The sequence below is a fragment of the Sitophilus oryzae genome, unplaced genomic scaffold (genome assembly GCF_002938485.1).
Source record: "Sitophilus oryzae breed Bouriz unplaced genomic scaffold, Soryzae_2.0 scaffold_1740_pilon_pilon, whole genome shotgun sequence".
In the NCBI taxonomy this organism is placed as follows: Eukaryota; Metazoa; Arthropoda; class Insecta; order Coleoptera; family Curculionidae; genus Sitophilus; species Sitophilus oryzae.
The window spans coordinates 233571-250488 of NW_022146436.1; the positions used below are offsets into that span (position 1 = coordinate 233571).

A 16918-nucleotide genomic window follows, 5' to 3' on the forward strand; every position below is an offset into this window, starting at 1 on the left:
TACGTTGTTTTATTTTAATATTCCGGATGTGGCTCAAAAATGGCTCACCCCTATAACTTTCTATTTTTTCAGATAAAAAAAAGAGATTTGGTATTTTAGTATATGACAGAAATTAGGATTAATTGACGTATTCAATTGTTTTGGATCACTTCCTGTTTCACCGGAAATGACCACAACTTTTGATTTTTAAATGGCACCCTCGGTATATTTCTACTTTATTGGATAGATAATGACACTCTGAATGGAATAATATATCATATGTCAACTTTTGACATTTTTGAATATGGTTTATTTGAAATTGTAACATGCAGTTCATAACGATAATTTGACTGGAAATACTAAGTGTGTGGTACCAAATTATTCGTAAAAAAATATTTTTTCTAAATATGCTAATAAGCCACCCGTGCTCCATTTGAAAAAATCGAGATGTGATTAAAATCTATTATTTAATTCTATTTTTCCATGGCTCCTTGATTAAAAATTAGTGTCTCTAACACGGCCATGGCATTCTAGATTGATATTTAAAATACGATTTTTTAAAGCAAAAATGTCAAACATTGACATACGATATATCATTCTACTCAGAGTGTCATTTTCTATCGAATAAAGTAGAAATATATACTGAAGGTGCCATTTAAAATTCAAAAGTTTGTTGTAATAATGCTTTTATTTATTCACTATTCTAATAAAGAATATGCATTCCTTCGGAAACTCTCTATTTAATTATCTAGTAATGCTAAAACACTCTATTTGAAAGTCGATTAGAGAAAATTGTATGATTCATTGGCAAGCGATGTAACGGCACTTTCAGATGGAGCGGACCGTCCGCGACGGAGCGTCCGCCCCTTCGAGCAAGTACCATGAGTTTATATGAACAATTTCACATGGTCACGTATGCTCCGTCCGACGGAGTTCGTCTGAAGGCTATCTTGAAAAAACACGACGGACGGTCCGTCGCGGACGCTCCGCTCCATCTGGAAGCGCTGTAAATATCTGTGATCAGGTAAAATTGTGATATAAGAGGAGGCTTAGCTTGCCGGAGGCAGATTAGTAGTAGACGGGCCGGCCGGCTGTAGTGTTGTGTTTTGTCATTTGGGGGTTGCGAGTCTTTTGACTATAAAAATTGCATGTCCTGTAAGGCAACGGGTCATTGAGAAGAAAACCTCTTGTGACGTCTTGAGAGTTTGAGGTCTCCCTTGTCTTCTCGATTGACACGATACGGCGTTGGGGTAGTGAGGTACCCCAATTAGCCTATTCGATTGGGATGCGAATCTGTTTAGCGGCAGATTTGCGTCCGGAGGAAGCCCCTATACTATTTCAGGTGACACTAGCTAGATGGAAGATATGGAATGGGATATATTAAATAGAATGTCAGTGATGTCAGCGGCTAGGGGGTGGGAGTACCCCCGGGTGAGTTTTACTATTTAACTATCAATTTTATCCAGATCAGTAAATGTTTGTTTTGTTATTTTCATGTACAATGAGAGAGTGCTTGCCAATGACCAACTAAATGGATATTTGAGGTGAATTTGTTGTGAGACCCGGTTGAGTAAGCCCCAGAAATAAGCGATTTTACAAAAGTTGTAGACATTTCCGGTGAAACAGCAATTGTCTTTTATCAATTCCTGTTCCTGTTTTCATACTCTTATCACTTCAATACGTCAATTGACAATTTATTCACAACCTAATTTATGTCATATACCGGGTGTGTCTCAAAAGTGGCTCACCCCCTATAACTTTTATATTTTTTCAGATAAAAAAATGAGATTTGGTATGTCAGTATATGACATAAATTGGGATTGATTGACGCATTTATTTGTTTTTGGTGACTTCCTGTCTCACCGGAAATGACTACAACTTTTGATTTTTAAATGGCACCCCCGGTATAGTTTTGCTTATTCGATAGAAAATGATATTCTGAATAGAATGACGTATCATATGTTAACTTTTGACATTCTCGGTTAATAAAAAATTGTATTTGAAATTTCAATCTAGATGAGTGCCATGGCTATGTTAAAAACATTAATTCTTAATCAAGGAGCTTTAGAAAAATAAATTTGATCGTCTAATGTTTTTAGTGCCTTGTCTTGGCCGGTTAAAAAATGCTCAAATCGTATTTTTAATCATATCTCAATTTTTTCAAATGGACCGAGGGTGGCTCATTAGCACATTTGGAAAAAGCATTTTTTACGAATAATTTGATACCACACACTTGGTATTTCGAGTCCAATTTTTGATTACAATCCGCAAGTTATAATTTCAAATAAACCATATGCAAAAATGTCAAAAGTTGACATATGACATGTCATTCTATTCAGAGTGTTATTTTCTATCGAATAAAGTAAAAAAAATACCGAGGGTGCCATTTAAAAATCAAGAGTTCTAGTCATTTCAGGTGAAACAGGAAGTGACCGAAAACAATTGAATACGTCAATCAATCTTAATTTATGTTATATACTAACACACCAAATCTCGTTTTTTTAACTGATATAATAAAAAAGTTGAGCCACTTTGAGACGCACCCGGTATAAACATCCCAAATCGTTTTTTAGTTGGGTGAGCCACTTTCGAGGCGCACTCGATATTGTTACGTTTTTCGTCGGTTCCGTGTGGATAGAAAGTCACAATTTATTTAAACACTATTTATTTAACACTAATTAACAAAAACAATAACGATAAAAGACTTATAGAACTATTTACAAACGATTTATAACTAAGAATTTATTTTGAATTTTAGCGCGTCAACTGCACTCGTCTATTTATAACTGCCCTCTTTAGGCCACAGCCGCCGGATTTTATACCTACAGCTAAAGGTCTCTAGAATAGTCCATAGATCGTTAGGTGCATAGAGAAGGTTTCGATTGTTCTCGTATGTACCACTCCATTCCAGTAGAACTCGATGCTTCTCGAATCTTCGAATGAATCATTACGGTGTCTATTCTTTAATGCGATGTTAAGGTCATCCGAGGGCGGGACATATAGTTAGGTTAGGTCGAGTCCACACGGGTCCGCAACAATATAATAAAAATCAATAAGTTTGTTTTAGTTTTAAATACTTGATTTTAGCATATAAATAGAATTTCTAAATAGCTCTTACTCTTGAGATTGATATAAACAAATTACCCTAATTAATAAAAAAATACCCCTTTTTAAAGCGCATTTTTCTCAGTTTTGTTGAAAGTAAAAAGTCTAACATACATATATTTAAATCAAATAATAGATACTTTTATTACTCTCATAAGTTTGCAGGACACCTGTATATTTTGTAAAATTTACATTACCTGTAAATTTTATTTGCTATGTTGAAATAAAAACAAACTATAAGTAGTTTTTTTAGGGCACCATTGCATTAATTATACAAATGCAAAGCATATTTAATGCTACTATACAATATTTAATAAATACACACGTCTAGATAACAATATTGATAATTTTGTAAAGTATTTAAAAATGATTCGTATTTTTATTATTTATTTTTAATAGAACAACGTGTCCTATATTAAAAGTAATTTAAAAATTAGTTCGTTTAAAATTTGGATTTGACATCGTCCATAATATTGTTAAATGTGTTAAAGTTCTTCAATTAGTGCGTGAGCTAAAATGGAGTGTCCGTAGTACCGCATGCATTTATACATTCCGTACATGTATACGGCACCTAGCCATCCCATTGGTCAGATTTGAGTTTTAAACCAATTAAACTCCGAGTGCCATACGCGAGTATGGAATGTAAGACAGTACCATATACACTTACGAAATGTACCTTAGACATTACTATTAACGCTTTGTTATAGAGCATTCCAACCAAAATCAAACCAACCCCACCAAATAGATAACCTAACCAACGCAATCAACCCCACAAAATAACCAACGCTACTAACTCCACCAAATAATCAATCTAACTCCACCAAAAAGAGTGAAACCAACGCAATCCGTATTTTGATTGCTATTAAATATTTAAAGCTTTTTTTAAAAGATAAAAACAGTTGTAAAAGATTAAAAAAGTTATGGTCCGGCGCGGCGTGAGATTTGAACCACGGACCTCTCGTTCACGAAGCGATGGCCTCAGTCACGGAGCCACAGCTACTCTTGCAAGATTATCAAGTTATAGCCAGGCGTTACTTTCTGCAACAATCTTAATTACCAGGTACATTCCGTAAGTGCGCATGGCACCGTCTTTCATTCCATACTCGCGTATGGCACTCGTAGTTTTCATATGTAAAATTATATGGGAAATGTCATCGATCGTCATTTCATAGCCATCGCTGACGCCGTTTTTATTCGATCATACGGTTTGAAGTGTGGCTTTATTTTATTTATCAACCTATAAAATTATACACATATTCATAACCTTTAAAAGGCTTGATGTAAAAGTTTACTAGGATGTTCATTGAGTCTTATTTTATTTTATACAGGGTTGTTCACCACATACGACACGGAGTATTGTAGCTAAACGATGAGATTTTTACAAATTGTAAGTTTTGGGTTCGATGAAGGACTATTAGAGGTACAATTTAAAAATAATTTTACAAGATACAGAGTGCCCAAATAAATAGAAAATATCAAAGTTGTATTTTTTTTAAATGGAACACCCTGTATATTATTACATTTTTAGTTTCTACGATTAAAATAAAGGTAAATTTGATTAAGGTTTATTATACTTAAACCTTATCGTTTTTGAAATATTTTCAATTTTGTGAAATTGCAGTAAAAATTTTAAAGCTTCGTTTCTCCAAGGGTATCAATGTTTTTAATACTAAAAATTTAATGAAGTTTATTTATTGATCAGTTATTGAGTTGCAATAATAAAAATAATACTACCTTATACAGAGTGTCTAAAAATTTATTTTAAATAATTATTAGCTTCAAACGGCATTAACTCCTTTAATTTAAATGGAATGCCCTGTATATTTTCGAGAATCAGATGCACAATCAAATTGTCTATCAAGTTGTATTATACCTATATTTTTTACCTATCCCTTCAAGTTTTCGTAGAAAATGCATTTTCTTATAATTTAGACATCATTTATCAATATACCCATGGAATACTGACATTTTAGATGTTTTTAAAGCAACAAATGTACAAAATGTACAGACTAGTAATATTATCGTTTTTAGTAAAGCGATAATATTACTAGCCCATTTGTATGCAAAAAGAAAACTATTTAAATCTTTATAAAAGACTATACCATTAATTAAATATAACACCATTATTTCCGCCCATATACTAATTAATGACATACTTAATTGTGTTCGTTAATAAATTATTATAAATAAAGAGGATTTGAGTACAAAATACAAATGTATTTTATTCACTTGATTAACACATTTTTGTAATATCATATATTAATAAAGATTAGCTTTTATTATGTATTTGAATACGAAATATCTTTAAATATTAATATACTCCTGGAAAGGCTTTACTTGTCATTAAATATGTATCTAAACGATATTTGCAGTTCCTTTGGTTGAATATTCTGATGTTAAAATAATTGAACAACCATACTACTACATTCAGTGGGTTATCTATAAAAATCCTCTCGTAGTTTTCCGTATTTAGAATTAAAATGTTTTTTCATCATGACTATCCCTTTATAAAGTATGTCCCCGGATTGTCTTTAAAAGAGGGAAATATTTTTTATTATTAAAAATGCATTCTTCATAAAAAATTTTGCTTGTTCCAAAATGGTTAATCCCGTTTATACTTTTTCAAATTTCCATAACGGTTTAGAGAAAATTAATAAATACATGAAAATATGGTTGAATTTTTTGCATATTCTTTGTATATTCTTTGTTGTTGTTAAAGTCATAAGTTAAAGTATCAAATTTTCCGAAAACCATCATTGTATTTTCCGTAGCATTGAACTAAATAAATTTTCTACTTCTTTATCATTTTAAAACAACAAAAAATATTACGTAGATTAAAATTCTATGAATAACAATCTATCAAGAAATGAAAACGAAGTTATATTACCTTAGAAACGCGTTTTATTTTTAGGACTTCGAAAAAATTCAACCATATTTTCATATTTTTCTTAATTTTCTCTAAAATGGTATAGAAATTTGGAAAAAATTACTACTACTAATTATTAAATTACTAATTACCAATTATTACTAACTACTAATTAATTAAAAAAATTATGAAGAATGAATTTTTCTCAAAATGTCAATAATAAAGACATTTTTCCTCTTGTAAAGACATTCCGGGAACATACTATAGGTTGATGGTCGCTAAATCGACCAGTTTAATTTAACCAACTAATCAGTCGCGTGTGATATCGCTCAGTTTGTTTGCCATTTTTTTTGCTTCTTTCTATGCGTGCTTTGGCCATTTAATCAACCATATCTACCGGGTGCGTCTCAAAAGTGACTCACCCCTATAACTTTTTTATTTTTTCAGATAAAAAAATGAGATTTGGTGTGTTAGTATATGACAAATTAGGATTGATTGACGTATTCAATTGTTTTCCTGAAGTCTTCCTGTTTCACCGGAAGTGACTCCAACTTTTCATTTTTAAATGGCACCCTCGGTATTTTTTTTACTTTATTCGATAGAAAATGACACTCTGAATCGAATGACATATCATATGTCAACTTTTGACATATTCGCTCAAAAACAAATTGCATTTTAAGTTTCAATCTAGAGTGCCATGGCTGAGTTAAAAACACTAATTTTTAATCAAGGAGTTTTGGAAAAATAGATTTGATCGTCTAATGTTTTTAGTGCCTTATCCTGATCGGTTTAAAGATGCCCAAATCGTATTTTTAATCATATCTCAATTTTTTCAAATGGAACGGGGGTGGCTCATTGTCATATTTGGAAAAAAAAAATTTACGAATAATTTGATACCTCACACTTGATATTTCGAGTCAAATTGTCGTTATGAACCGCATGTTATAATTTCAAATAAACCATATACGAAAATGTCAAAAGTTGACATATGAAGGTGCGTATTCATTATCCGCACGAACGAACGAACGAACGAATGTTCGCTAGTGGTATGGACGGGGAACGCACGATAGGACCGCACGAGAAGACCAGAGGCATTTGTTGGCGAACGCCTTTGATGTACCGACTCGAAACGGATGGTCGAGCGAACGAACGAACGGCCGCATGCGTTCGGTCCCCATCTAAATATACCGCACTTTCATTCGTTCGTTCGTTCGGATAATGAATACGCACCTTGATATGTCATTCTATTCAGTGTGTTATTTTCTATCGAATAAAGTAAAAAAATACCGAGGGTGCCTTTTAAAAATCAAAAATTGTAGTCATTTTCGGTGAAACCGGAAGTGACCGAAAATAATTGAATATGTCAATCAATCCTAATTTATGTCATATACTAAAATACCAAATCTCGTTGTTTTATCTGAAAAAATAAACAAGTTATTTGGGTGAGCCAATTTTGGGACGCATCCGGTATATGTTGGTCGAATTGGCGCGAAAAGATAAGTAAGCATTGGTGACACTGAGTTTGCTGTGTATCATATAGGTAATAATTGTCGTCTAAGCATTTTCTGTGCAAATTTCTTGCGATAAAAATTTAAAAATATATAGAAACAATAATTGTGTCAGTGATGTTTATTATTTCTTTTTACTTAGTGCACCAAATTTACGGTTCGGATGATATTTTCTAAAATCGTTAACATATCCTGTATATTTTCGATCATTTCTCATAGGATACAAATACATACATACAATACATAGGATTTCTCGAAAAACAAAATTTGATTTACTTGATATGGGCATATTTTTGAGTAGAGATGGACTGGATGATACACACAGTTTATACATTATATACATTATATCATTACATATTATCTATTCACTTTAATAGTCTCTGGTTTGAAAAATGGACCACCCCCACCCCCTTACTTTTTAACTTTTTAAAAAATGTTACTAAGAAGATATGCTCCCTTTGTGCTAGTTTATATATTTTTGAAGTCAATTTGATGAAACTAAAGAATAATTAGTATTGCCCTATCAGGGTTATTATAAAAGTACATAAAACCTTTGGTAAAATAGTGATACGTGTCTATAAAGATATAGAGTGTAGTGAGTTCCTGGCTCATGTGTTGAAAAAAGTCTCAGAATTTTGCCAATTATAGAGAAATCGAGATTAAGAATTAAAAAAGTTGTTTTTGAAAATAAATAATTGCCTTAGAATTCAAACGTAATCCAGTAGACATATTTTTTGTAAGCAAGATTGCCTAACCATCCAATGTTTCACGTTTTAAGGGACATATTCACCGGAAATTACTAATAACTTTTAATTTTTAAATGACACCGTTGGTATTTTTTTACTTTTACTCTATAGAAAATGGCACTCTGTATAGAATGTCAATTTTTGACATTTTCGCATATGGTTTAACTTAGCATTACGGTGTCATTTGAAAATCAAAAGTGGTAGTCATTTCCGGTGAAACAGGAAGTAACCAAAAACAATTGAATTTGTTAATTAATCCTAATTTATGTCATATACTAACATACCGGTATGCCGGGTGCGTCTCAAAGTGACTCCCCCCTATAACTTTTTTATTTTTTCAGTTATAAAAACCAGATAACTATACTATACGTCAATCAATCCTATACATAAACTAACACACTATGTGTTAGTATATGTATAGGATTGACTGACGTATTCAATTTTTTCGGCCACTTCCTGTTTTACCGGAAATAATTACAACTTTTGATTTTTAAATGACACCCTTGGTATTTTTTTATTTAACTCGATAGAAAATAACATTCTGAATAGAATGACATGTCATATGTCAACTTTTGTCATTTTCGCATATGGTTCATTTGACATTATAACTTGCGGTTCGTAACAAAAATTTTTTTAACTCCAAATACCAAGTGTGTGGTATCAAATTATTTCTCCAAAAAATCCTATATGGGTATTTCGCAACTGCAAGAAAACCTACAAAATAAAATAGTTATTTTTTGTAAACACTTCTGCGTTAAGCCAAACGGAAACCACTTGTCAGAAGTTATAGGTTTACAATTTTATAATAAAATTATTCGTAAAAAAATGCTTTTTCCAAATATGCTAATGAGCCACCCTCGTTCCATTTGAAAAAATTGAGATATGATTTACTTTGAGAGATATGAAAATACGATTTAAGCATTCTCTAACTGGCCAAGACAAGACACTAAAAACATTAAACGATCAAATCTATTTTTCCAAAGCTCCTTGATTAAGAATTAGTATTTTTAACATAGCCATGGCATTCTAGATTGAATTTTAAAATACGATTTGGTTAGGAAGAATAATTTATTAAGCGAGAATGTCGAAAGTTGACATATATGTCATTCTATTCAGAATGTCATTTTCTATCGAATAAAGTAAAATAATACCGAGGGTGCCATATAAAAATCAAAAGTTGTAGTAATTTCCGGTGAAACAGGAAGTGACCAAAAATAACTGAATTCGTTAATCAATCCTAATTTATGTCATATACTACCATACCAAATCTGTTTTTTTTATCTGAAGAAATAAAGAAGTTATAGGGGTGAGCCACTTTTGCAACACACCCCGTATAGAACTTTAAAATATATGAAAATTAGTGTTCCATTTTCCAGCCTGGTATTTTGTTTGTTACTTTATATTATCGAATGTATTATAACAGGAAGTGAACTTAAGTATACTACCATAAAAGTAACAAGTCTATCATCTAATTTTATCATCCAGGAACCGATCGATGGATGGGTACCTTGCCCGAAGACAAAAACGTTCTCTTCTCGGAGAATCACGTGGAATTCCAAACCAAACATTCATCAGTGTCATTGGACCACTTAGCCACCGATGAAACAAAAGTGAAAAATCAAATTCAAACAGACTTAATCGCTCGCCGATTGGCGAAGCTTATTTGCCATGTTTGTGTTTACCGTCAGTTGAAATGCGGGACTTTGTTTTATCTCTTAACACCTAATTTGAGTACATATATTTCGGATTCGTGAAATTGGAGTGAATAAAAAAGATTACGCGCCAAACGCGCCGTTGTTGCTTTTAAACGCCTGTCGATCTTTTTGTGGGACACTCGAATTAGGAGGATTGATAGCTGGGTACCGTTTGATGAAATGTGGATTTCGGAATGTTGGCTGTTTGTCGTGATCGGTTCTGTGATTTTCGGATATGGATTTTGCCAAAATGGGTAAGAATATATTTTTTTTTTCTTTAAATAACTCTTATAAATAAGAGTTGTTAAATTATTAGCTGACAAATATAAATTTTATACATATACAGGGTTTTTCACATAAGTGATTTATTAAAAGGTTTGCAGGATATAATCTACACTCAGATGCAAAAAAAACTGAGAAATTTTTGGTCAAATTAGAGTGCTATATTTTTGTTATTTTTAGCCCTATGTACATCATTCTTTAGCAAGTTGTATATAATTATATCAATTTTAATTTGTAAACTAAGTTTTTTATAAACTTTAGTATTTGCCATATTATACAGAGTTAAATGGGGGCTTGTTTTTTTACCCTAACTTTAAAACACCCTCTGCAATGATTTCGTCTTTAAATTTTCCTAAAATATAATTTTACGGTGAGAACCATGACTCCTAAGCATTTTGTTTTTTGATTCATGTTAATACATGCTTTAGTTAATAATTATTAAGAGCGAAATGAACTGATCACGGTCAATTTGCAATTTTTTCAATTATCATTACTTTTTGATTTAATTTATTATGTATCTTATATGGTTTGGTGACTCTATACTAAATTAAAAAAAGACGTTAAAGGCTAAAGATACAGTCCTATGGTTTTAATAAACATTAATAATGATAACGGGACTAACGATATTAAAGAAATCATCTGTAATACTCAAGTAGACAAACAGAAAAAAAATTGTAAAAAATATCCTAATACTTTGTATTGCCTCCCTTGGCTGCTATAACTGCCTGTATACGTCCGTTCATACTTCATACTGTCATTGAGGCTGCATATATCATATTGCAATATGTTTTCCCATTCTTCTTTCAGGATCAACCGAAGTTCATTTAATGAATCCGGTACTGCCTCGCGATCTTTAACACTCCTGCCAAGCATTTCCCAAACGTCGAACATGATGGGCAGTTTATAGTAGAAGATAGCTCACAATAGTCACCAAAGCCGCCTTCTCATATTGTAAAATAACTTCAAAAAGAAATGATAATTGAAAAAATTGTAAATTGTTGGTGGCAAGTTCATTCCGCTCTTTAAAGTTTACCAAAGCATGTATTGACATGATTTAAAAAACAGAATGCTCAGGAGACATGGTTCTGACCGTAAAATTATATTTTAGGAAAATTGATACACGAAATTATTGCACAGGGTGTTTTAAATTTGGGACAGAAAAACAACCCCTCGATTAACCCTGCCAAATTCCAAATACTAAATTTGCCAAATTCCAAATACTAAATTTGCCAAATTCCAAATACCAAATACTAAATTTTATAAAAAAAACTCAGTTTACGAATTAAAGTTGATATAATTATATACAGCTTGCGAAAAAATTCATGAAAATTGGGCTAAAAATAACAAAAATAAAACATTTTAAATTTGACCAAAAATTTCTTCGTTGCGTTTTTTTGCATCTCAGTGTAGATACAAATTTAAGGCTATAGAAATACCATTCCGAATATTGGATCATATATTGAAGACCAAGTAGACTAGCGTTTAAAAAAAATATTTTTTTTCAAACGTCACAACAGTATTAATTTTTGCGACGTAATTGACAATATAAAAAAGTCATTTTAACGCCTAGGCTATGGTGTGTTGAGGTAAGGAGAAACAACTCCGTGCATTAAAAAATGGTCAAAAAAAGGGAAGAATTAGGATGGCGCTGCTGTAACAAAAACCTAAAATTTAAGACATGCGCCGAACATTTTTAGAACAGCTGATTCAAAAGACATAAATATTTGACGTGAATCATATACGTGAAGCCGCGAGTTTCAAAAAAATACAAATTTTATTTTCATGTCACATGAAATAAATTACAGATTTTTATTCAGCAGCAATATACTAGGCCCTTTTTTTATTGTTTCTCATAAGTTATTTCGCAAATGTCATTCAAGACGACGAAAAAATATTGTGATCGTTTTAGCTTAAAATTAATGTTAATTATAATTAAAAATTTTTTTATTTAAAGTAATAATTGGTGACGGGTTTAAAATAAATATAATGCAGCTTTAAAATAACTTCATACTTACCTACATTTATTTAGTATAAAAGTAAGTCAATATGTGATTTTATTATTGATTATTCAGAAGCAATAGACTGAGCCTCTTTTTTAATGTTTCTCATAAGTTGAAAAAGTTTGCCATCGTAGTTGCCATTCATTCAGAACAGTGGATTTTTAATGTTAGATAGTCGGATGGCTTAACTACCTTAGACAAGAATCGTGTGCAGTATTATCTTCTTTTTCACTCCCAGCTATTCCAACATGGCTTGCATGGCTTGGGACGTGGAATAATATAATTTTATAGCCCTTCCAGATTCTCATGTCTTCCTTGTAGTTCACCCAAAAGAATCGTTCTCGCAGCTTCCTCCCAAGTTGGTAGTTGCTATTCATTCAGAATAGTGGATTTTAAATATAATTGGTAGTCGGATGGTTTAACTATCGTAACAATAACTACATTTAATAATTCTTTTTCTCAATTCTTTGCACTATAATTTGCATCCCACGTATTGTAATATTTTCCTTTAAATTTTGTTTCCTATTGTCCCATGGCTTGAGACGTAATGTTATAGCCCTTCCAGATCCTCATGTATATGTCCCTTTTCCTTGTAGTCCACCCAATAGAACCTTTCTCTTAGCTTCCTCTCAAGTTGGTAGTTGCCATTCATTAAGAATAGTAGATTTTAAACATGTTTCGTACTCGGATGGTTTAACTACTGTAACATCATAAATAAATTGTATATCAACACATAATGGCCCAACTTCAACAGACTTTAATATTCATAAACCTCATCAGAAGAAAATATTTTTTGATCCAAAGTTTTTTTTTCGTTGTTAAAATAAATTATCTGCAATTTGTTAATTCATTACAACATTGAATAAAAGATGCAAAGTGTTTATACATACTATAATAGATAAATCTTCATTTAAAATTATGTGATAGATCTGCTTGCTTGTAGGATCTAGACTCATAAACTCAATAATTTCTTTTCTTGATATACCTAACCAATAAAGTGGTAATGCTGAAATTTTGTTTTTGATTTGAGCAATAGGGTCCATTATTTCCATTATTTGATGCTGTTATTGCTCTACAAAATGTTAATCTTTATCAAGGGATGTTTATGTGTATAATATTACTATTTATGAATATAATAATACTGTATGATCGAAAAAACACGGCGTCCAGTTGGCTTGGAAATGAACATCTCGATGACATTCTCCATATTATTTTACATATAAAATGACAGCAATCTTCATTTCATAGGCATCGCTGACGCCGTTTTTTATTCGATCAAATTGTACTTACGTGTATAATATTCATTTAATGGTTCCTGTTTTAGTTGCTCTAAGTAGTTTTTATTCTGTTGCTGCTCTACAAAATGTTAATATTTATGTGTATAACATTACTCTTTCTGTGTATAATAATACTTATGTGTATAATATTCATTTAATGGTGCCCTTCTTGCTTGTTGCTGTTGTGGCAACTCAGAATTTAAATTAACCTGAGGTTAACCTGAAGCAGTAGGTAGAGCTTCATCCTCCAATATTTTCCTATGTAAATACTGCAAGTGGACAGTATTTCTGATGACAATTTTATCATAAACTTTAACATCTTGTTCTTTAAAATGAAACTGCCATACCTTATCTGTAGATTTCAAAGCAATATCTAAATGCTTTTAACCATCGCTCTAATCTAATTCTTGTCTGAAAATACCTAATATTATCCTGATTATTTTGATTTTTGATAGATTATTAAAATACAGCACTTACAGTTAACTATATTGTATGTCAATAATCTTAGGAAAAATGTTTACTACACTTTTGATTGACTCTAATTTTTACATATAATACAAATAATACAATACTGAATTATATTATGTATTTTACATACCGTACCGGCTTTGCCTTTGCTCTTTATTTTTCCATCAGCTATTCAATCAACTACGCACCACACACACTTTAACCATTGTTAAATAATAAATAAGCACAAAATATTGATAAACAATAATTATTTTGTATTCTAAAAAATAAAAACAAAACTTTTTTTGAGTAATGTTTGTTTATATTTATTTTTTATTCTCTTATCTATGGTTATTTTTTATTTTTTAGATTTATGCGTTTTTAGCGCCACTGTGGTTATTTGGCGAACCCTTATTCTTCCCGTTTTGTGGCCACTTTTTCAATAAAAGTCCTATAAGAGTTATTTCTCCTTACCTCTACACTCCATAGCCTAGGCATAAAAGTACGAAAATAAAATTACAACGAGCGTAACCATAGTTTCCCGATATATAATAACATACAAGGTATGACTTTTAAATCCTTTTATATTATTTAGAACGTTTGAAATTGTTTAAAAACTTATTTGTGGGGTTTGAAAAAAAATAGCATGTTCTATTCGGAGTAAAACTCAAGAAAGGGGGACACAATAGATCTGTAAGGTCGCAGTGATTAACCCCCTCCCACTCATTCTAAATTCTCATTCTAATTCGTAGTAAAAATGACTTTTAGTAACTCGGCTGTATATCAAGCGTACAGCCTCGCCACAAAAAGTGTCATTTTTACTCCTAATAGAACAATATACTATTTTGATTTAAACAAGTAGCTAAACTTGCTTATTTTAGTTGGTAGGTGGTGTCAATCAAAAAATTAATTTTGGACGATAAACTAGAAATAAGAAAAATGGATCAATAAAAAACCATTAAAAATATATTCGTAGAATTTTGTTAACGTAATATTTGTTAGATATTTATGAGCACGAAGTAGGTATAATGCGTATGGTATAAATTATAATAATAAAATGTGAAAAAGAGAATACATTTTCTAAATGACCGATGTCCGATAACATATGAAGTATCATAAATTTATGAAGAAATATATTTTTGCCAAAAATTGGTTAATTTTCTTTTGCTCTGCAATTTTAATTTTTGACATAAAATTGAAATAATTTCAAAAACACAAAGGACATAAACGAGTGTTATATACAGTGTGTCAATTTTAAAACTTCCCACCTTTAATATCTTTCCTGCAGTTAAAAATATGAAAAATCGAAAAAACACGTCAATTTTATTAGTAAGGGGGACACTTTAAATGACTATTTTTGGCCTTTTTTTTCAAACCCATAGGGGGGGGGGGTTAGATGTCACCCTTGCAATCTTAAATGGGAATGGGGGTCAAGTGGCACATCGTTTTAAAGGACATTTAATTCTCTTTTCAGTGGTATCCTACTTTGTTGCTTTTTGTCCAGATATTTCCAGATAATCGCGTTTCAAAGTTGCAGAAACAATAAAACATGCCTGCATTGAGATTTTGGTTTTCAGGCTAGTGTTTACACAAAAATTATTGCAGTAAATCTCCATGTAGTACAAATGACTAGAAGATTAGGGGTAACAAGGACGTAGCCATTACATTTTTCTAGGGGGTCGAAATTCGAAATACTAATAAACAAAAAACATCATAAATATTAATGTTTCCTTTTTCAAATTCGAATGTGTGGCAACTTCTAATCAGTTTCACAGGAGGATTTGTTAACATTCCAGCAGGACGGTGCTATAGCTCATTATTTTTTTTGTGGTCCGACAGTGGTTAAACTAGAGATTTCCGGGTACATGGATTGGCAGAAGGAGACCAATTGAATGGCTTTCAAGATCACTTAGACTTTTGTTTTTGGGGGGACATCTTAACTCCATTGTTTATAAAACACGATCTACTGATATTGATGATCTTAAATTACAGCAGAATGCCAGTCAAATCCCGGTGAAGTTTTCCGAAATGTTAGGGAGATGTTTGAAAACAGACTTTATTACTGTTTACATTTTACTGTTAACATTTTGAGCAACTTATAAGATAGGACGTAAGTGCTGTAACCTAATCTTCTAATAATTTGTACTACAAGGAGATCCATTGCAATAACTTTTGTGGAAACACTAACCTGAAAACCAAAATCTCAATGCAGGCACGTTTAATTGTTTCTGCAACTTTGAAACGCGATTATTCGGAAACCTCTGAATAAAAAGCAATAAAGTAGGATACCACTGAAAAGAGAGTTAAACGCTCTTTAAAACGATGTGCCACTTGACCCCCATTTAAGATTATAAATGTGACATCTACCCCTCCTAGGGGGTTGAAAGAAAAAGGTTAAAAATATTCATTTAAAGTGTCCCCCTTACAAATAAAATTAAGGTGTCTTTCCAATTTTTCATATTTTTAACTACAAGAAAGATATTAAGTGTGGGAAGTTTGAGAATTGACACATTGTATAACATAATATGAGTATTAAACGCGAAATGAATAAAATAATAAACACATAGAATTAATATGCCGTATATTGGCATTGTCGACCTGAACATATGATTTTAAAAATGATGAATAAATTAGACAGTAGAAAATGACACTCTGAATAGAATGACCTATCATATGTCAAAAGTTGCATTTTCGCTTAAAAACAAATCGTATTTTAAATTTCAGTCTAGAGTGCCGTGGCTATGTTAAAAACACTAATTTTTAATCAAGGAGCCTTAGAAAAATAGTTTTGATCGTCTAATGTTTTTCGTGTCTTCTCCTGGCCAGTTAAACGATGCCCAAATTATATTTTTAATCATATCTCAATTTTTCAAATGAAACAAGCGTGTCTCATTAGCATATTTGGAAAAAAAATTTGATACCACACACTTGGTATTTCAAGTCAAATTGTCATTATGAACCGCATGTTACAATTTCAAATAAACCATTTGCGAAAATTCTATTCAAAGTGTCAG

General features: G+C 31.5%; 1 protein-coding gene across 1 annotated transcript in view; it reads left to right on the forward strand.

Annotated features, from left to right (window-relative positions):
• The first annotated feature begins 9709 nt into the window (after positions 1-9709).
• The window catches only part of LOC115881807 (glycine receptor subunit alpha-2-like), a 34676-nt gene continuing 27467 nt past the window's right edge, over positions 9710-16918 (forward strand). Inside the window, exon 1 of the mRNA XM_030899478.1 lies at positions 9710-10152. Within this exon, the coding sequence (XP_030755338.1) occupies positions 10079-10152 (74 nt within the window). The 5' untranslated portion in view covers positions 9710-10078. The remainder of the gene's footprint in view (positions 10153-16918) is intronic.